Source organism: Macrotis lagotis, chromosome 1 (genome assembly GCF_037893015.1).
Source record: "Macrotis lagotis isolate mMagLag1 chromosome 1, bilby.v1.9.chrom.fasta, whole genome shotgun sequence".
Taxonomy (NCBI): domain Eukaryota; kingdom Metazoa; phylum Chordata; class Mammalia; order Peramelemorphia; family Peramelidae; genus Macrotis; species Macrotis lagotis.
Genome location: NC_133658.1, coordinates 277,484,444 through 277,506,405, shown reverse-complemented (window position 1 = coordinate 277,506,405; position 21,962 = coordinate 277,484,444). Strand labels below are relative to the sequence as shown.

General features: G+C 43.0%; 1 protein-coding gene and 1 long non-coding RNA gene across 8 annotated transcripts in view; one reads left to right on the top strand and one right to left on the bottom strand.

Annotated features, from left to right (window-relative positions):
• The window catches only part of EXD3 (exonuclease 3'-5' domain containing 3), a 441,427-nt gene extending 424,525 nt beyond the window's left edge, over positions 1-16,902 (top strand). For 5 of the 7 annotated variants that reach the window (XM_074210599.1, XM_074210601.1, XM_074210600.1 and 2 more), the window contains one exon: positions 2,804-16,901. In XM_074210599.1, the coding sequence (XP_074066700.1) occupies positions 2,804-3,159 (356 nt within the window). In that variant the 3' untranslated portion in view covers positions 3,160-16,901. Of the gene's footprint in view, positions 1-2,803 lie in introns of all 7 variants that reach the window. The other 2 variants (XM_074210605.1, XM_074210606.1) reach the window with 1 other exon arrangement.
• Positions 1-21,962, bottom strand: part of LOC141505091 (uncharacterized) — a 44,514-nt gene that overhangs the window by 15,923 nt on the left and 6,629 nt on the right. The window lies entirely within an intron of this gene.

Here is a 21,962-nt window from a genome sequence, read left to right as displayed (position 1 = left end):
CCCATTCTTCTCCTTCTATAAACACCTTTACCTTTTTCTTTCTCTAAGAACTTTGTTTTGTTCAGTCCTGTCACTCTTTGTGACCCCATTTGAGGTTTCTTAGCAGAGATACTGGGGTAATTTCCTATTTCCTTCTCCAGTTCATTTTACAGTTAGGGTAACTGAGCAAATGGAGTTAAATGACTTTGTACTGGGTCACCCAGGGTCACCCAGCTAGTAAATGTCTCCATCATTGCCCTAGCTGCCCAACATTTATATCAGAGTAAAACTATGCCAAGCACAGTTTTTGTGACTAAGTCTAATAATATTAACAGAAATCCAATAGGGGATGTATGAATAGAAATTAAACCAATAAAAATGCTAAGCAAAAAATGCATAAAATCCTAGAAGTACTAACATTATAAAAAGATAAATATGTTTACATATGCAGCTAAATGCCTATCTGGAGTGAAGATGAATAAGGGATAGCAATATGAATGCCACTTCCCAAAGATGATTAGAGGGGACATCAAAGAATTATTACACAGGGGAGGCTAGGTGGTGTAGTGGATAAAGCACCGGCCCTGGAGTCAGGAGTACCTGGGTTCAAATCTGGTCTCAGACACTTAATAATTACCTAGCTGTGTGGCCTTGGGCAAGCCACTTAACCCCGTTTGCCTTACAAAAACCTAAAATTAAAAAAAAGAATTATTACTCTATAAAATTTGAACCTCAGATATCATCTAGTCCAGCCTCCTGAGTTTACAGATGAGGAAACTGAGGCCTAGGGAGGTGAAATTACTTAGCTGCTGTCACTCTGATAGTGCATCAAAGGAGAAACCTGAACCCAGGTCCTCCCACTCCACAGTTTAAGTGTTCTTTCCATTGTTCCAACATCCAGTTGTCAGAGAGTTATCTCTCCACTGAGGTTCCTTTCTCCTCTGATTCTGTTCAATTCTATGAACATAAATATATATGTATATATACATATATATTTATAAAATAACTATTTTGTATCAGGCACTGGAAATACAAAGATGGAAACTAGTGCTGCTCTAGCCTTTGAGAACGTCCAAAAGAAAGTTCATCGTCTCCCCAACCCACAAACACATACCCCCCCAATCTGAAATCCCTGTAATTGTCGTTGACACCAGACCTTCATCCTAGTTACCCAGGATCTTGCATCATCCTTCACTACTTACGTTCATTCACTCCATATCCAATTATCAAATCTTGTCACATCTACATCTCTGAGTAAGTCCCATACTCTCCAATCGCAACGGTATCTACTTAGTTCTTGTCCTTAGCACCTCTCATCTATAATACAGAAATAACCTTCTAATAACCTTCTAAATAATCTTTTGCCTCAAGTCACTGGTCACTCCAATTCAGCCTCCTCACAGTTGTCAAAGCAATTTTCCTAAAGCATAGTCCTGATCCTATTCAATAAACTCCAGTGACCCCCTAATACCTCTAGAATGAACTATAAAAGATTTTGTTGTTGCTGTAGTCATCATTTAAAGTTATTCACAATCTGACACATTCCTACCTTTCTTATTGTTTTCCCACATTACTCCCCTACACATAATCTATAGTCAAGCCATACTAACCTACTCGCTGCTCCTCCAGTTATAGTGCTCCATCTCCTCTCTCTTTTCTTTGGTCTGACTGTCCCCCCCTGTCCCTCCTTATCATTTCCTTATGATGGAAGGCTTCCTTCAGAACTTAGCTTAAAGGGTACTTTGGATACAAAGACAAAAATGAAATAGTGCCTGCCCTAAAAGAGCTTACACATCCACAAACATGTATAGTAGAAACAAAATTAATGAAACCTTTCCCAGTCTCCTAGCTGCTAGTGTCTTTTTCTCTAACTTCACCTTTCATCTATTTTTATATACATTTAAATTCATTGAGGACATGTAATGTTTTCTTGCAACACCTGATTCAGTGCATATGGAATTATAAGCCTTTAGTAAATGTTTGATTGATTAATCTAAGGAAGATACAATTAACACACAAATGAAAATAATACCAGTTGGAGAGAGATAGGGGAAAGGAGAGATTTAGACAAAATGTTCCAGGAAGATTTGAGGAGGTTAAAAGAATCTGTAGGGAGAGAGGGTTTCCCAGAGGAGGTAGTAGCTGAGCAGAGCCCAGAAGAAAAGGTTTTCAATAGGCAGAGCTGTGGAGGGAGTACATGATAGTCAAGTAAGACTGATAACAGCCTGTACAAATGCACAGAGATGGAGAACAGCAGAATGAGCTTCAGGAGCCGTGAAATAAATTAGCTGAGCTGAGTTCCACAGTATAGCAAAGACAACAGAATTAAATAAGGATGGAAAAGAGAGCTGGGCAGAGAGGAGCCTTAAAAGCCAGGTGAAGGAGTCTGGATTTTATCCTATAGGTAATGGAGGAAAACAATGTTTTTTGAGCAAGAGGATCACCTAATCATCCCTATCTGCATTAGGAAGATTGTTTTGGTGGCATTTGAAGGATAGATCAGAAAAAGAAGGGGGATGGCTAGGTGGCACAGTGGATAAGAGCACTGGCCCTGGAGTCAGGAGTATCTGAGTTCAAATCCAGCCTCAGACACTTAATAATTACCTAGTTGTGTGGCCTTGGGCAAGCCACTTAACCCCATTGCCTTGGGAAAAAAACTAAGAAAAAGAAGGGAACAACTAGAGGCAATAGTAATAAGAAGAAGTAACAGTACAGGATGATGAAGACTTGAGCTCAAGGAGTCTTCTTGGAGTTTGTGGGATTTAAATGGAGCCTTTGGATATGAATAGTTTCCTAGATTTGTTTATATTTTTTGTTTTTACAGACTGCCCAACAAGTCCTGAAGAGGAATTGGAGCTGTGCCTCAAGACAGAGACTCCAGATTTCTCAGAAACCAGCACAGAGCCACTCCCAAGCTGTGCCTATAACCCAAACTGCCGCTGGCTAGGAGACTCAGACCTGAAGGCAGGGTCCCTCACCCTGAAAAATGGTACCACCCTGCAGATCAGAACCATCCCCCTTGGGGTTCTGGAGAACGCCGACCTGTCCCATTTCTACTGCTGCACCCAGTGTGGCAAGGTGTTCTGGGAAGGCTCCCACTTTGGGCGGGTGGTCTCTCAGTTCCATGAGATCTTAGCTGGCTCAGAGCAGCAGACTCAGAGCTTCTATGAACTAAGCTGAGCTGGGCTAGGCTAGAAGGCCCAGCTGTGGCTTCCTTCCCTGGTGGGAGCCAGCCACCAAACACAGATGCAGTCTTTTAGCCCTTCCTGGGAAGGGGACTGATGAGCCCCAAACAGAGGGAACTGCATTCTGTCCTGTCCTAGCCTCTCCCTAGTCATACTCTGCTCCTGGATATAAGGTGGAAACTTTGGTTTGTTATTCACTTTGAGATGTTGTTTGGTGTGAGGATACTGCCTTGTGTGTGTGTGTGTGTGTGTGTGTGTATGTGTGTGTGTGTTTGTTTGCACATGTGTGTGTGTTTGTGTGTCCCCCAAAAACCACTCCCTGGAGAGGGGACTATTTCTATGAAACAGTTATTCTATTAAAAAAAGAAGAAGAAATAATGTTAACAAGGACCCTTGTAATGTTTTCCCAAAAGAGATTTTAAATCCAAGTCTGTGTTGTTTTGGGTCATCTCTCCAGAAGAGTCTCCCTCTTGAGGGTTGAGGAACAGGTGAATGATATGGTCTCTGATTAAACCTCTGTTGTCCCTTTCCCCAGTACAGAATCTTCTTCCTGTCTGCCTCTTTCTTCATCTGCAGTTTTCCCTTTGGTTTTACTCATCCAGGAACAGATTTCTGATTCCAGGGAAGCTTTAGGAATCTTTCTCTGAGCACAATCAAAGGGAGCAGAGGAGGGGAAAAGGCTGGTTTGAAAGTTTGTGAATGTCCAGGAGGAACAATTAGGAGTAGGAAAAGAGAAAGATGCAGACAGTTGAAAGGGAAGGACAGGTTAAGAAGGGGTCTGTGATCCTTTAGGAATCCTTCCCACTATATACTGAGTGGAACTAGCTAACCCTAATGTATTGGATAGCAGTGCTATCCACTAGAGACCAGAAGACCTGAATTCATATTCTCTCTGAGATGCTTACTATTTGTGTGACCTTGTGCAAGTCTTTTCACCACTCTATTACCTCAGTTTCTTCATCTGTAAAATAAAAGGTGGACTCAGTGGCCTCTCAAGTCCTGTCCATCTCCTTTTAATTCTATGATATTTTAAGTGTGGTTATAATAATCACATTTATATAGTATTTTGTTTTCATGACAACACACTTGTATAAGCATTATTGATAGGACAAATATTAGCATCATCTATTACAAATGAAAATGAGGCTAAGAAGAAGGTGTTGTCCAAGGTCATACAGCTGATAAGTTGCCGAAGCCTACTGAGTCTAGCACTCCTTCCACTGACTACCTCCAAGATCAATTGTGGTCTGAATGACTGAAATGAACCTCAAAACAAGAGCACTACCCCCACTCTTGAGGCTATTTTGGAGAAAGGAAGATATTTGGAGGGCCCCAGTTCAATTCAACAAACATTTATTAGGTATCTACTATATGCAATAGACTGGGTTAGCCTAGGGTCACCAAGACAAAAATCCAAACCATCTATGTCCCCAAGAAATTTACATTTTAAAGGGAAGAAATGCAGAATGTGCACAAGTAAGCAATTATGAAGTCATCCAAAAAGAGTTACTACTAATAATAGGTGAGGGCTGAGGTTGAGGTAGAGAACTGAAAAAGACTCATTCTGAAGTGGTACCTAAACTGGGCTTTGAAAGAAGCTTCATTCATAAGCCAAGGCCAACTCTGTTTAGAAATCTTCTCTGTGCCAGGTTCAAGATCTAGGTCTCCAATTCCAATCCTGTCTGTCCCTGAGTTGGGCCCAGATAGAGAAGCTGAGTCTCTCATAGGCTTTGGAATTTCTGGGAAAATTTCTTAATAGCTCCTTCTTTAACATTCCCCTTTTGAAGATGACCTTAGATTCCTGCCCTTGCTGGATTGTATAAGCTAGACCTGCCGGCTCCTTTGCTCTAACACCTTTGCCTTAGCCACCTTGGATACAGGACTTATTCTCTGGACTAGCCTGGCTTGAACTTTTTGACTTTTGTAAAAATGACCTTGGGGTTTGGTGGTTTGATTGATTTGTACCTCTTTTTAGAAGGAATTTCTTTTTCCCTTTTCTATTGGAGTAAAAATACAATCCAAGGAGCCTAGTCTAGTCTCAGCATCACCTGTGTTAAATCTTCCTAAATGAGCACCAGATTTTCTAAGTACACATTCCCTCTCCATAGAATTCCATACTTCTCTCCAACCCCCAGAGTGAGAAGTGTAAAGAATGTGGTAGGTAGAGTGAATGCCTTCATGTGCCTACACATCTCACAGGTCTATCATCCACACTAAAATCAGGATCACTATTCACAGAACCCAGCAGGATAGCCCCATTCTTTCTCCTCTTCTCTCTCCTTTCCCCCTCCTCTACCCTTCCCCTCATAGCATACTGTAATTGGAGCACTTGACTCAAGTCCCATCCATTCAACCTAAACCATTCTCTCATATAGATTCTCAGTATCTTTGGACTCGGAGGGACTTCAGAGGCAATCTAATCTGTATCAAACAAAAATCCCTTCTAAAATATACCTGGGGCATATCTATCCACCCTTTACATGAAGGGAACCCCCCTTTTTGGATAACTCTCTTGTTAAGAAGCTTTTTTCTGACATCAAGTGAAAATCTGTCTAGATCTAACTTTCATCTGTTATCTCTGCTTCTCTCCTCTGGGGCTAAAGAGGACAACTCTAATTCTTCTCCCCTCCAAAAAGGACCTTTTGGATATTTGAAGACAACTCTTATATCCTCTCTCCAGTGTATTCCTTTCCATGCTTCCATTCTGGACACTCTTTAGCCTGTCAACAGCCTTCCTAAATGGTGGCCTTCAGAATTAAAGGAGATGTGGTCTAGCCAGAATGGAGTACAGTGGGACAATTGTTTCCCTTCTCCAGATACTGGGCCCTCTCTAAAGTGACCACTGTCCTTGTCTTAGCCCTTGTCCTTCTGACCTACCTCCTTCCAGCAGTTGACACTATTCACATACTCCCCTAATCCTCTGATGATTTTCTTGGACTCTAGATTCCATGACATTCCTCCCTCCTGGTTCTCTCTGACCCATCAGACTGACCCATCTCAAAATGAGGTATTTCACTTAGCACCTGGCTCAATAAATGCTTTTTTTAGTTTTTTGCAAGGCAAATGGGGTTAAGTGACTTGCCCCAAGGCCACACAGCTAGGTAATTATTAAGTGTCTGAGACCGGATTTGAACCCAGGTACTCCTGACTCCAAGACCGGTGCTTTATCCACTACGCCACCTAGCCACCCCAAAATGAAAGTTTTTTTTTATTAGTTTTTTTTTGCAAGGCAAATGGGGTTAAGTGGCTTGCCCAAGACCACACAGCTAGGTAATTATTAAGTGTCTGAGGCCAGATTTGAACCCAGGCACTCCTGACTCCACGGCTGGTGCTCTATTCACTGCGCCACCTAGCTGCCCCTTCAATAAATGCTTATTGCCTCTATCCCCAAGCCTTTGAGGACTCTTCCTCACCTGAGAGTTATCCCACACAGTTCAGTCCTTGGCCCACAGGTCAATATTCACAGCTTGCCCCTCTTTTTTAGGGAATATACCCCTGGTGCCACAGTCTATATTTCCAGCTGCCACCAGAATACCTCTACTTGGATGTTGCACGGTATCCCCAGGCTCAACATGGCCCTGCTACTTACTGTGTGATTCACCCTGACCCTCATTCCCTCAGATCTAAAGTGGGGAGGTTAGACTAGACATTGTCTCTACGCCTCTTCCCAGCTATGAACCTATGTCCAAAATCAAGCTCAATCCTCTCCAGATGCCATGGCCCACTAATTGATCAGCTCTTCAGACAATATTCATGGAGAAAAGGCCTTAGCACCTTGGCCCACCCCCACCAGATTTCCTGATCTAAAGAAGCACTGAAGCTCAGTGACAAAACTGGCAATGGTCTTACTTATCTAAAGCCAAGATCTCTTAGACATCAAAGTCCTGGAAGTTTTGACACATGATTCCAAACCTCTGGGGACAGATGGAATCTACCCTTTCCCAGACTTCAGAGCTTCCTTGTCCCTACTATTGCTCACTCCCACCCCCATCTCCAGAAACCCAACGTGCTTGACACATTCAAACAGATCTACAAGAGAGCCAATTCACAACTAAGCCAACTCCCCTCTAAGGAGAGCCTTTAGACCCATGAAAAAGTAAAAGTTGCTCTGTCCCTGACCAAGGCTTGAAATAAAACCCTGGACCACTGCAGATCTGAGCCCCCTTGTTAATATACCTCAAGCATACCTGTAATAGAGGTCAAGCTACCCTTCAACTCATCTTACAGTCCCCAGTTATAAGGACAAACAGGAAAAAAGGCTAATTGACTACCACCAAAATGACTACTTGGATTAGCCAATATAGGTAAATGTCACCATATGTTTCCCTGGCTATGGGTCATCAACCCATTGGGTCCATTTGTTCCCTCTCTCTCTGGGAAAAAGCTGAAAGTAGACTGCCGTCTCCAAACTTTATTGCTTTTGGTGATGGCCCATCTCTGGGTCACAGGGAAACACTCAACCATTTGCCAGGGAGGGATGACTGAGGAGAGACTGTCATTCTAGAACTGAGAGGGGCAGGGACTTAAGGGAAACACACTTTTTAGAGACCCTCTGATGCACTTGGTGAATGGAAGATACATACGTTACAGGAGAGAAAAAAAATCTAAGGAGCCAAAGCAGGATCTTCATTTGTCTACAAGTTAGTTAATCTGAGACAGAGGACAGTAGGGAGGTTGTAGCTAGAGGGCTAGGGTCTGTGGGCAGGATCAGAAATCAGCCAATCTATGGTAGAATTTCCAATGTAGTTTGTAATATGGTCAGGGAATCAGTGTGTTGCTAGGGTTTGGGATAAATACCTGTGGCCTGTAATTGAGAGTAAGATTCAATCTGTGGCCACCTTATATTAAGCTTCAAGAGCAAACAGACTGTCTCCTTTAAACTTTGTACTCCCTCTAGCACTGCCTTCACCCATTCTAGATGGGTTTTAAGTGCCTACTTGTGCCAATGAAAGACAAAGAAACAGTCCCTTATCTCTAGGAGTCTAAAGTCTATCAAAGATGGTGATGGACTATATTAATATATACAAAAAAGATAGAAGATAATGAAGGGGGAAGCACTAGCAACTGAGGGGACATCAGGCCTTCATATAGAAGGTGCCCCCTAAACTGTACTTTAAAAGAAACCAGGATTTCTAAGAGGTTCAATTTCAACAGTAAACATTTATTAAGCGTCTAATATATACCATACACTGCTAAACTGGGAACACAAAATGAGACAAAAGATAGTCCCTACCCTCAAGGAACTTACAATCTATGGGAAAGACAGCATGCAAACAGATATAAAACAAATTATCCACAGGATAAATAGTAAAAGTGGGAAGGCCCTGGAGTGAAGAGGAGTTAAGGGTGGCTTTCTGTAGAAGGTAAGATTTTAGTTGGGGCTTAAAAGGACTTAGAGGTCACTAGTCAAAAGTGAAAATGAAAGACCAACTGTCCAGGACTCTCTGGGGAACAGCCAGAGAAAATGCTTGGAGCTGAGAAAGGGATTGCCTTTTTAATTTTTTTTTTTAGATTTTATATTTTTTTGCAAGGCAATGGGGTTAAGTGGCTTGCCCAAGGCCACACAGCTAGGTAATTATTAAGTGTCTGAGGCCAGATCTGAACTCAGGTACTCCTGACTCCAGGGCCAGTGCTCTATCCACTGCACCACCTAGCTGCCCCAGGGATTGCCTTTTTGATGAAACAGCCAGCAGATAAAGAGAGAGTCACTGGGAGATTGACTACCTGAGCAGGGAACTTGCAGAGGCTCTTGTATAAGAAACAGTGGTGTACAAGGAAGGATAAAGCCTGTGAAGGGGTGTAATGTATGAGAAAGCTAGGAAGATAGATGATTACCAAGTTGTGAAGGACCCTAAAGCCAATACAAAATTTGTATTTAATCCTAGAGGTAACAGGAAGCTACTAGGGTTTGTTGAGCAAGGAAATGACATAGTTTTGTGCTTTAGGAAAATCTCCTTGACCATTGTGGAGCTTGCTTTAGCCTAGGTAAGGGTGATGAGGGCCTGAACTGGGGTGGTGGCCAGAGGAGGAGTGAGAAGGGGGGGCATATGCAAGGGATGTTGAGGAAGAATTGAAAAAACTTGATAACTGATTGGATAGAAGGGATAAGGGAGAATGAAGCATCCCAGATTACAGGAAAATACAGAAGAGGGGTGGCTTTGGGGGGAAAGGTAATAACATCTTGTTTTGGACATAATAAATTTGAGCTGCCTACAGGAAATTCAGTTCAAAATGGCAAATTGTTAGGTGGTAAGGGTGTAATATAAGGGTTCAGGAGAAAAATGAGGATCAGATGTATAGATCTGGAAGTCAGCAGCATAAAAATGATAATCAAATTCAGGAGTAGAGGCTGATGAAGTCACCAGAGAGAGTGGAAAGAGAAGAGGAACTTCAGGAGTATACCCAGAGTTGGTTAGTAGGCATAACATGAATGATGATCCAGCAAAGGAGCCTGAGAAGGTGCAGTCAGGTAGAAGAATCAAATGTAAGCAGTGTCCTGGAAACTTACAGAAGAGGGTGGTTCAAAATGTGAAATTCTGCAAAAAGGTCAGGAAGAACAGAGATTGAAACATGATGATAGGTTTTGAAGATCCAAAGATCACCAAAAGTCACTGACCTTCAAAAGCTTATACTGGACTGCTTGCCTTAGATTACCTCACCTGAGATAGTGTGTAGTTTTCATTTATTCAAAAGCAAACCTTTAAAGAAAAGAGTAATAAGCTCTGGTCCTACAAACTAGTAGCACCTTAAGACTTTGAATTTGAAAAGGTCCTTTCAAAAGATGCAAAACTGAGAAGATATTCAGGCATTGGATTCAGTAAGGAAATCAGATTTTCTGCCAATAGACTTTTGCAGCCTGATGGCCAGCCTGTACATAAACAGTTTCTGGACTATTCATTAGTTTTCTTTTCTTTTAAATTTCTCCGTCTTCTGCAAATGTGTGAATGAAACTAGCCTGTTTAGACAGGCATAAACAAAATAAAATTAGGAAATAAACTGGGCAGAGGTAAAAGAGATTGCCTTGGGAGGATGGTGGGTTTCCCATCTCAGAAGGTTGGGGGTGGGGATAGGAGTGGAGGGGCTGATTACTTACTGAGGATATTGTCAGAGGAAATTCCTGTTTAGACATGATTTGGACTAGATGACTTCCTATTCTGAAATTCCATTACAATTCTATAATTTCATTCTATAATTTCATAAAATTCTCTAGGATTTTATGGAAATGAATTTTCAAGAGTATGACCATCAGAGTAAGGAGTTAGAGTCTAAAAGGATTTGGGAAAATGGAGGTTATATAGATAATGAACTGCATAAAAATACAAATGATCATTAATATGGGTTATTCCAAGGACTTTGGGGACTATAGCCAGACTGGAGTGCCAAGCACCTATGGGAAACAAAGACAGACTGGGGCTTGTAGTGGGAGGGGAGTCCCCAGGTTAAGCATAATATAGTGGAGTAGGAGGAGGAGTGAGGAAAGAGTCCTACTTCTGGAGTCAGAAGACCTAGATGTTCATTACCTGGGTGATATTGGGCAAGTTACTCAACCTCCCTCAGCTTTAGTTTCATCATCTGTAAAGTGAGGGGGGGTGGAGTGAATTAAGTGAACTCCAAGGTCCTTCCAGCTCAGGATCGATGATCTTATGACCAGTGTTTTTAAGGTTAACAAAATACTTCCCCACCAAGAGTCTGAGAGATGTCTTATCCAACAGAATGGAAGTTTCTTGAGGACAGGCATAGTTTCCTTTTTGTCTTTAGATCCCCAGCTCCCAGTTACCTAATTAATGCCCATTGCTTGATTGGTCCCCATTTTATCAATGAAGAAGCTGAGCTCAAGGAGGAGTTGCCTGCCGTCATGCAACTTTCAAATATCAGGGCTCAGATTTGAGCCCAGATCTCTTGACTCAAGACCAGGAATTCTCTCCACCACACCACATTCCTATTTCTCCTTCCCTGCCACAGAACTGTAGCCAGAGCAACCAAAAGACCAGGGTATCATTTCTCTTACTGTGCACTAAAGGAGATCCCTGCACCCTGACTTATCCAGGTCCTTGAGCTCAGTCCCTTTCGTTAGGACCCCACCTTTAGGCGGCTTGTCAGAAGTAAGAGCCTGGCTCCCATTATCTGCCACAATAAACAGGGCGCCAGAGCCCAGAGCGGGGAAACTTGGCCTTGATCGTCCTCAAGGAAGTAATAAATTGTCTAGATTTGAATAAGGGGTAAACATCAAAGGGAGTCAGCCTCCCTCCTTAATAGGTCTAATGTTAGTAGGATGGGATTGGTTTACTCTAATTCAAGGCCTTAGGGTATTGTTTGTTTGTTTGTTTTCATATAAAAAGCATCAAGCCTTCAATGGAACAGTATAAAATAATATTAATAGCTTAGATTTATCTAGCGCTTTATAAACTTTCAAGTACTGCACCATGGTTTCATAGATGAGAAAACTGAGGTTTAGAGAATCTAAGTCTCTATTTGGACATTTTATGACCTTAGACAAGTCACTTCCTTTCCCTGGACCAAAGTTTCTTTGCACTGCCAAATAAGGTTGGACTAAAAGATCTCTAAAGTCCATAGTAGCTCTCTATGTGAATTCTATGAATTAGAATTGAAATGTAAGCAGAGGTTTTCTGGTTCCCAATCCAATGCTATTTCTATTAAATGTTTTACTGAAGCTCTTTTTAAACAAATCAGATCACTTTTTTTCCCACTCAGTGACTCCCTCCTTCCCTGCCTAAGCGGAGCCCTCCCTTGTAACCAGTAAGTAAACTCTAACAAGATAAATTAATATATTGCCCAGTTATGAAAATGTTTGCCTCCTGGATCATTCATAGTCTACTACCCCTATGCTGAAAGACAGAAGGGATGCTCTATCTTCAATCTTCAGGATTTGTGATTAATTATTGCTCCAGTCCTCTTTACATTGAATTACCTCGCCATCACCATGTCTCTCAATGGTTATGGTATCCTCTGAATCCTAGGAGAATCATCAGCTATTTTAAAAGATGCTTTTTGAGCCTAAAATGAGAGGGAAACATGTCTTTGCAAACCACCTTGTGTCTGCAAGGGGTTTCTGTTTGTTAGTTTGTTGAGAGACTGACTCTCTTAGGCTATTAGAGGCTAGGAGATGCTGGAAGACTGGTTGCCCAGGAAACACATCCTATCCCTAGAGGGGTCCCCTGGTTGCTTATATTACTTTCTGAGGTGACAGGCATGGAACTGCTTTTCCACATGAGCTTGCCCCTGCTCCCCACACCTCCACTCCAAAGGTCTCCCCCTGAGAAGGATTTGGCATTAATTCTGAATGCACTTTACAAATGAATGTACAAACACCATTTCTCATCCACCAGGAATGTGTCTCCTCTCCCCTCCCCACACATCCCTTTCCGGGCACACTTCCTTCCTGGTGTAATCTGGATCGGAAACAAACCTCACTGTGTACTTGGCTGGCTCCCCAAGGGGGGGGGGGGGAGAAAGCCTCTTGGCTTTCTGTTGGGTCAGTGGCTTAATAGCTCGGCCTGAAGTTACCTTCCGTGATTCAGCTGATTCTCAAGGGACCCAGACAGAGGGAGGGCCAGCACTTCCCTTGCTGGTGTTCCCAGTGAACTGTGGTCATTTTACTAAGCAAGACTTCTCAGGTGCGGGACTCAGCTCCACATTTAAGAATATGTACAAGGGGTGGCTAGGTGGCGCAGTGGATAAAGCACCAGCCCTGGAGTCAGGAGTACCTGGGTTCAAATCCAGTCTCAGACATTCAATAATTACCTAGCTGTGTGGCCTTGGGCAAGCCACTTAACCCCATTGTCTTGCAAAAACCTTAAAAAAAAATAGAATGTGTACAGTAGGGGTAAAGGAAGATCATACCACCTATTTGCTCCCCCCTCACCCCTGTCAATGCAAAGGCTGTTTGAGCATTAGATATACCTCTGTGCACCAGACTCCTCCTCCATAACGGAACCTGAAGTTTAGAGCACCATGCCCCTTAATGATCAGGAGTTCCCCTTCCTAACATGACCACTGTATGATCTTAAGCAAATTATTTCATTTATTAATATTATCTACATGAATAAATCAGAATTCATGTTATTTAGTATTTTTAAGGTCTCAGAAAGCCCTTTATACATATGGTCTCATTCAGTTCCTACAACAAACCCTGTCAGGTGGTTATTATGTATTATGATTATTAAGCACTATTCTCCCCATTTTAGAAATAGAGGCCTAGAATACTTAAATGAATTGCCCAAGGTAATATAACTAGTACACAGGAGAAAGGGCCAGTACTCCTTCCATTATACTATAAACTGCCTGCCTCGTTTATCAGATTTTTTTCTACTTGTTTGTTAGGAGTAGTGAAAGTACAGTAGCTGTTTCTTGACAAGACAAAAACTGGTCTCTTTGCCAGTCACCCCATTCAGCACCAAGGAGAGATTTCCTTCACCTTCACACCAGATCCAGGACAAAGGACCAAAATTTCAGAATTAGAAAGGTCCTCAAATATCAAAACACCAAACCATACTTGAACAAAAATCTCTACAAGCCCTCCCTAGTCAACCTCTAATTCAAGGCAACAGTGATGGAGAACCTCATATCTCCAAGGAGACTCTACTTTTCAATGACCCTAATTCTAAGGGATTTCTCCTCAACAAGAGTGATCCAGCAAAATCTGAATTGGGGCCTTGGTGACAGTCATCTAGTCCCATCCCCATCTATCCCATTTCCATGAGGAAATGGAGGCCCAGAGAGGTGACTTGTTCTGGATCATACAGATAGGGGTAGTACCAGGCTTCAGACTTGGGCCATTTGACTTCCCCTACTCCCTGCTTTCTCCTAACAGAGGAAGGGTCTTTCCCAAGGGCAATTCCTCCAACTTAACTTCCTATGGAATGGTCTCCAGTTTCCTCACCTTCCTGGCCACTGGCTTCTGAACTTGCTTCCATCTGTGTCCTTCCTAAAACCTGGTACCCAAAACTGAACAGAGTATTCCAGATGTAGTCTGACCCCTCAGCCCTCAGCTCATGGTGAGTAATCCCATACTCCCCCGGGAAGGGAAATAGAGACAAGGAGGATATTTAAAAGAAGAGGTGGAGGATGGGGGGGTGGAATGTTAGGAATAGTATAAAACTCAAGTATGCTGGTGGGGGCAGTCCATATACGTACTCACATATGTCATATGTATTCTTACAAATATGCAAGTGTAGCACATCATCACTCCCTAATGGAGTTGATTTTCAACTAATCTTAGATTTAGTCAACTTTTTAAAAGTCTCACATGTGAGTACTAATCTCATTCCTCTCCCTAAAAAGAACTTTTGTTTTGTCTTTAATGCAGTCTTCATCTCTTTGCCATTTTGTGTTCTGATCTTTGGATGTGTCTCCTGGCATCTTTTTAAAAAATAATATTTTATTTTTTTCCCAAATTAAAACCATTTTTAACATTTTTTAAAAATTTGAGTTCCATATTCTTTCCCTCCCCACTCCCTTTACTGAGACAGTAAACAATTTGATATTGATTATACATGCACAATCTTCCCAGCATCTTAAGACCACTTTTTCAAGTCTGGACTCTGACCCAAGCACACTTTTTACAATAGAGACTTGTAACATTTTAATCTAGAATGCTACTTCTCCGGCTATAAACCTTTATGCTCTAGCTCTTCCCTTGTGAGAGGAGAAAGGTCTGTCTGTTGAAACAGTTCCTTGACCGAATATCAGGAGGAAATTGGACTTAAACTCATTCCCAACAGCAATGGCCAACAAAACTGAGTAGAAAAAAAAGTCAACTTCCCCCAGCTGCATCCTGAAAAGTCCCTGCTCTCAGCGTGACCCAGCCTGTGCCTTCCAAACCTACTGTAGATGTGGCTGGGGGCTTTTATTTCTAAAGAAGTGAGAAGAGCTAGCCAATCATCCCCCCACCCCTTCTCCCAGCCTTAGTTCCCTCATTTATGCAATGGGGGAGGGGGGAAGGGCATGAACTGGCTCCCTCTCATTTTGTTTATAAGTAAAATATGCCTAGGGTCTCATGGTCTGCTCCATGATCTCTCAGTTTCCTCATCTGAAAATGTAGATAATACTTCATGAACTACACACTTCAGCTTTGTGAAGAAAACCCTTTGTAAACTTTAGAGAGCTATGGAAATGCCCCATCTGCTTTCTGAACATATACACTTGTGTTCACACACATTGTCACATTTCTAAAAACAGACATTAAGACAGGGCCTTACAGTGACCCTGTGAGGGAGGTACTATAGTTATAATTATTTTGCAGATGAGGAAACTAAGGCTTGGAAAGATTTTAAGAGATTTGTAACAGATGGGATTCTAATATTCTCTACTGACTTCTTGTTGAGTTACTACACTGCCCACATGTACCTTCACACATCCATCTAATTCATACACATGGATATACTCACACACCCCTGTACAGACATCCACACAAACCCCTCTCAGAAGGCTAAACAATGACTCTCTTCTTGATAGAACCAGCATTGGACAAAACACCACAGAGCTGTTAACCTAGATGTTAAGAGTCACGAGATTTGGTTAGTTTTAAGCAGCATCAGGTAGTATTCCAAAGATTGCTAAGACAAAGAAGGACAAAAAACAGCCTCTGCTCTTAAACTCACAGTCTAATAGAGGAGACAATATGAAAACAACTATGTACAAACAAATTATATATATACAGGCTAAACTAGAGGCCATCCATAGGAGGCATTAATATCAAGGGGGGACTGGAAAGGCTTCTTTCAGATGATGGAATTTTAGCAGGATCTTGAAGGAAGCTGGAGAAGCTAGGAGGCAGAGATGAGGAGAGAGAGGTGTTAGGTTTGGGGGACAGTCAGTGAAAATGCCTGAAGGCTGGAATGTTTTGTGGGAGTAAGAGGTAGGGTATGGTATGAGAAGCCAGAAGGGGAGAAGACCAGGTTGTTGAAGGGCTTTGAATGACCTACAGTAGATTATTTGACCCTGGAGATAATAGGGAACCACTGTAATTTATCTCATGTGGGGTGGTGTTTGTGTGTGTGTGTGTGTGTGTGTGTGTGTGTGTGTCTGTGTGTGTGTGTCTGTGTGTGAGAGACAGACAGACAGAGACAGAGACAGAGTCAAACAGACAGACAAATCTGTATATTAGGTCTTGGCTCTGATCTTTACTGTGTCATGTGGATGTCAGTTCATCTTGCCTGAGATGGTTTCCTCATCAGTAAAATGGTGATACTTACTGTACTTTCCCTACCTCCTCCCACAGTGCTATGATGAGGAAAGTGCTCATAAATATAAGCAAGAAGGATAACAAAGCTTACAGAGCTATCACCTCTAGGCTAGATCCATAGCTGTGGGGAATGCTCCTTATTGGACTCAGCCTCCTGGCAGGACTTCAGGGGGCTAGTGCCCCCCTTTTCTCTTGAAGCCTTCTCTCTCACTATCGGTAATTTCTGAAATGTATGTACAAGTGTGAAATCTGGATCTGACACCCAAGTTGGGAGAGGTCAGACTTGGGCCTGGGCTGGTTTTTGGTTGGCTTCTCTCCCTGGGGGAGGGGGGGCTCAATCCCTAAGTGCCCAGGGCTGCCAGGCTCTGCACCCTCACAGGGTCCAGGAGCTTTTGTTTCCCGGAGAGGCGAGAAATTAATGTTCACAGTTTATAAGCATAAAGCCACTGAAGGAACGTCTCTGGGAGGCCCTGGGGCATCACCTCAGAATCGATTTCTATTCTTAAGCCCCCGGGGACAGTGGGCCGTCCTGGGGGGGCGCAGGGAGCCTGGGGAGGGGGACCAGGGGGCCCACGTCTGCTCTGGGGGGCAGGGGGCAGGGCCCGGCCAGGCCGAGAGCGGCCGCCCCAGCCCCAGATCTGCGTCCACTCCTTCCTCTCCGGGCTTGCCGCTCGGAGCTGGGCCGGTTTGTTATTTGATCTCTATCCTCTCTCGGCCTTTTCTACCGGGTTTCTGTGCTGCTGGGAAGAAAAGCTCTCCTCTTTCCCACGCTCCCCGACACATTTTAATGAATTAACTGGAAGCCCCGCCCCCTCCTGGCAGCCCCGGGCCCCTCCCCCAGTGGCAGAAATCCTTTAAGGTGGCCTGCAGGCCTCATTGTTCGCTCCTGGCTCTTGTCCGGCTTCTCTTCTCCCCGGCTGCTTTTTGTCTGTGTGGTCTGAGCTTGAAGTTTCGCAGAAGGGAAACAGACCAGGGAGGGAGGGTGCTGGGTTCACAAGGCAATTCCCATCAAATCGCACAGTCGTTTCGGAAAAATGGAATGATGAATTTTAAGAACCAATCCAAGGCAAAGCCTTCCGGGTAACCCTTTCTTCCGAACTTCAGCCCAGACCACCTGTTCTCTGGCTTTCCAGGGGTCTGCCCTGCAACATTCCCCTCACACCCACTCTCCCCCCTAGCGGCGCCTGCTTTCCCCGAGGCTTTGGGCCACTGGCATCTGTCTGGGCACGATGAGAATTCAACAACAATTTCACAAACATTTATTAAAGGCTCATTACACTGTGTAAGGCTGTGTGCTAGTGTAAAGATAACGAGAATACGTGATTTAAGTCCTGTTTTCAAGAAGCTTACAATCTAATAAATTCAAAGGCAGATGTTTTGGCAGTGTGGGGAGCTCCCGGTGCGGCACCTCCCTCTTTCCACAGGGGTAGACTGGCAACTCCTCTGTAATGAGGTTAACCAGCTTGCCAGGCAGGGCTCTACCCAGGTTTCCTAGCTGCCCTCCTGCCTTTTCTGTACCTCCTGCTGGCTCTTGGGAGAAGGGAGCAGGAAGAAATGGGTTAAAGGAGTGACTCCAATGAGAAAGCTGTATTTGTAGAGCAGGGGTGCCCAGGGATGTCTCTGATAACAGAGGAAGGCCACCAAACCTGAATGTTTAGGACCCCAAAACAAACTCCCAAGGGAAGGATACCTCATATATAAAATCTTTCACCTGGAGATGTTCCAGACCTGCCCCCACCGCTCAGCAGGGCAGCAGGCAGTTTCATAACTGGAACCACCAACCTCATGAAGGTTAAATAATTCAGTAAGTAGTAGGGAAAAAACAAGAGGTTTCACCCTCTGGGTTCACCGTCTGTTTTGAACTAAGTCATCATAAAAGATTCCTTGAACAAGGAACCTGTCCCTGAAAACATAGTCATAAGGTTTGCTTAAATATATTCTGCTCTGAGGCTCCTGGGAAAGCAGTTTGGGGTTTCTCCTTTTTTTTTTTTCAGCAGCCCGAGGTTAAAACTGCTTCTGTCTGGCAGCAAATCACTCTCAGACTTCACCATCCTCACAGGCTAGTAGGCGGGGACCCCCCTCCCACCCAACCCTAATAGCTTCTGCTTGATAGCTTGTTGATGGGGAAGTTACTATCTTTCCAGGCAGCCAATTCCACTTTTCAACAGGGGTTTCTCTGCACTTCCCTCCTTGTCATTCCTAGTTCTACTCTCTGGATAGAGGAAAATGAAATCTATTCCCAACACTGTCTTTCAAATGCTTGAAGTCAACTGTCAAATCCCAAGTCCTTCTGGAGGCTGAGTATTCCAGGTTTTAGCCTGATTTCCTGCATCATGTTTTCTCTCATCATTGTGGTTCCCCCATCCTCTGGACACACTTATCAGTATTCTTTCTAAAATGTGGCACTGAACTGTACTCTGTTCAAAGCAATAAAAAAAGATCATTGAGATTTGGAGCTGGAAGGGACCCTCCTCATTTCACTAGTGAGGAAAAACCCAGAGAGGGCGTGACCTCCCACATGAGTAATAATTGATGGAGCTGGGATCTGAACCAGTTCCTCAGACAACAAAACCAGTCCTCTTTCCACCATATTGTGTGGCTTTTGTTGTTGAGGTTCTTTTGTCTTGAGGCTGAAAAATTAATCAGGATTCCTAGAAGACTGAAGAGTAAATAATGAAAAAACCCTCATGCTTTTGAAACAGGTCCTTTAGACCTGAAGCTCTCCAAATGTGGAGTCCTCCTCACCCCCAGCTTCTCTTGGGGGGTTGTTGATAGTGTCTGATGGACATGAAAATCCAGGGTCAGGGAACAGAGAGAGTAAAGCCGATCAAAGGTTGTTCTGTCCAAGCTGGTGGGGAGTCCCACCAGCCAAAGATTACAAATCAGAAGTGAGGATTGGGAAACACAAAAGCCCAGAGGAACAATGGGATCCTCTACTGAAGAGGTAGAAGCTGAGAAATGCAATACATTACTCTAGGTGGCAGACCAAGGAGCTAGCTAGTGGGAGAGACTCATCTCCCCCTCCAATCCATCCATACTCAGGCTGCCAGATTAGTCATACTCCTCCCTGCTCAGGGACCTTCAATGACTCCCCATTGAAGCCTACAAGCTTCAATTCAATTCAACAAGTATTTATTAAGTAATCTGTACTAGGCACTGGGGAGGCAAAGGGGTAAAGCACAACACAAACCTACTGGCCTAGTATGCAAGGCCCTTCCCAATGTGATCCTAACCTGCCTTTCCAGCTCTGCCTCCCCACTGCTCCCCACACACACACACACATCCCACACTCTTAACTATAATCTTACCATTCCCTAAACATCACTCATGCTTTCCTGCCTGCCTTTGTTCACATTGTTCCTTCTGCCTGAAATGCCCTCCCTGGCCTCCCACTCACCCACCCCCAACTTAAGTCCTACCCATCTTTCAAGGACCAATTCAAATGTCACCACCTTCAGGAAGGCTTCCTGACCTCCTTTGCTTAGATCTTACTACTCCAAACCCACTAGAGTATTTTTGTCTGAATCTCTCTTATTGATTTGCTATCTATTTTGGTGAATATACATATATTATATATAGCCTTATATCTATTTGTGATCCTATTACTAAGTTCCTTGGGGACAGGAACTGGGCTCTGCCTTCTGCAGCTAATTTACACTTGGAAGCAAAGTATCTTGTCTAGCTGGCTGCTTGGACTACAGCTGTGAAGAGGGAGAAAGAGCCCTGAATCTAGAGTCAATCTACAGCCCTGAATCCTGGCTCTAACACTTATTAGCTATACTTGGTGCCTCAGTCTACTCCTCTGTATAATGGGGATAATAATACATACACTCCCTACCTCAAAGGCTTGTTAACGAAGAAAACTCTTGTCAACTGCAGAGTGTTATAGAAATGTCAGCTATTATTATTGTCATCTCTGAGTAGCCAATGATCAGTCATTGGCAGAAGGATCACTCTTTTTCTAGTCTATGGGGGTCCGTATGGACCAGCCAGGCCCTGACATAGACTGTGTGGACTCACACAGATGGGCCAGGCAGAAGCATCCAGCAGCCAAGCCCCTAACTCTTGCATGCCAGAGCCAAGGAACTTTAGCTGGGAGACCTCACTGATTTAATAGTCTGAGTTTCTGTAATTGTCAGTGACAGTTTTTTCCCACACTGAGATCACAGAACAGCCTTTGTCTGCAGGCACCAATTCTACCCACCCCAGCATGGACCTAAATGGAGTTTTTCTCCCCTTTCCCAATTTTCACTCAAGCCCTTAGGAAGAGTCTTCCAGAGTGTCCTCCTCCTGGTGAGAGTGACCTTTGCTCAAACTGAATGCTGAGTTCACTTGTTTGTAGTATGATATTCTGTGGTGTATTTGTTACTTATTTCGTAAAATGTGTAAAATGATGTGACTAGCCCTGCAATAAAAATAAAGCTCATAGCTACTAGATATTTTTAAATGACTAATTTTTTTTCCATTTTGGAAGATGTTGCCATTATTTCATCTCAAACCTAATACACATTATTCTGAACACGTTTTCCTTGTCTGTCTGCTGTCCAAGTGTTTAGTTTTGCCATTTTGTGCCATATTTCTTGTGTCTTTTACTATTTGGCCTTTCCCACACCTAGCAAGGACAGTCTGATTGGATATGGGAAGCTCAATGACAAGGCAAGGCAAGGCAAGAAGTATTTATTATGCAGTTATGATATGCCAGGCATCAGGACAAGTACTGTAGATACAAAGAAAGGAAAAGAAAAAACATTCCAACTCTCAAGGAGTTTACAGTCTAAAAGGGGAGACAACATGAAAAATCATTTATGTATTTAGAGGATATAAAAGAGATTGGGAGAATATCTCTTGAGAGAAGGCTCTAAGATTAAGAAGGGCTAAGAGAAGCCGAAGGTGATAATAGGGAGATAGGCTGTAAGAATTTATTGAGTATCTATAATGTATCCCACAGTGGGTTATGTGCTGGGGATCAAAAGGCAAAGGAGAACAGACTCTGCCCTCAAAGGGCTTTTAATAAAACTTGGAAGCCTGTGTTTCAAATTCCACCCCCCCCTACCCCTAGGCACTTCCCATTTCTATAATCCTGGGCAAGTTTTAGCCTCAGTTTCTTCATCTGCTATTTGAGAATATTACTAGTACTCATTTACATAGGCTGTCATGAAAATCTATTGAAATAATGTGTGTCACATGATATAAAGTGTTAGCCATTGTAATAATAGAAAGCAAAGAATTGGAAACAAAAACAGATGCTCATCAGTCATGGCAAATCAATTGTAGTACATGAACATGATGAATAAGTAGAATGCAGAGAAGCTCAAGAAGAGAGAAGTGAACAGATGCAAAGTGAAGTAAACAGAACCAAGGAAAACAATATACATGATGCCTACCCTATAAATGGAAAGAAAAAAGGAAACTAAATATTTATATATTTATAATAACCAAACTTGTCCCCTAAAGATATTAGAAAATTCACTTTCCTCCTTTATTTACCAAGGTAAAGGATTCTGGGTGTAGAGTATTGTATAGACTGATAGGTTCAGTTAATTTGTTTTACTGAGTTTTTTCTTTAATTTTTCTTGATTATACATGTATGATAT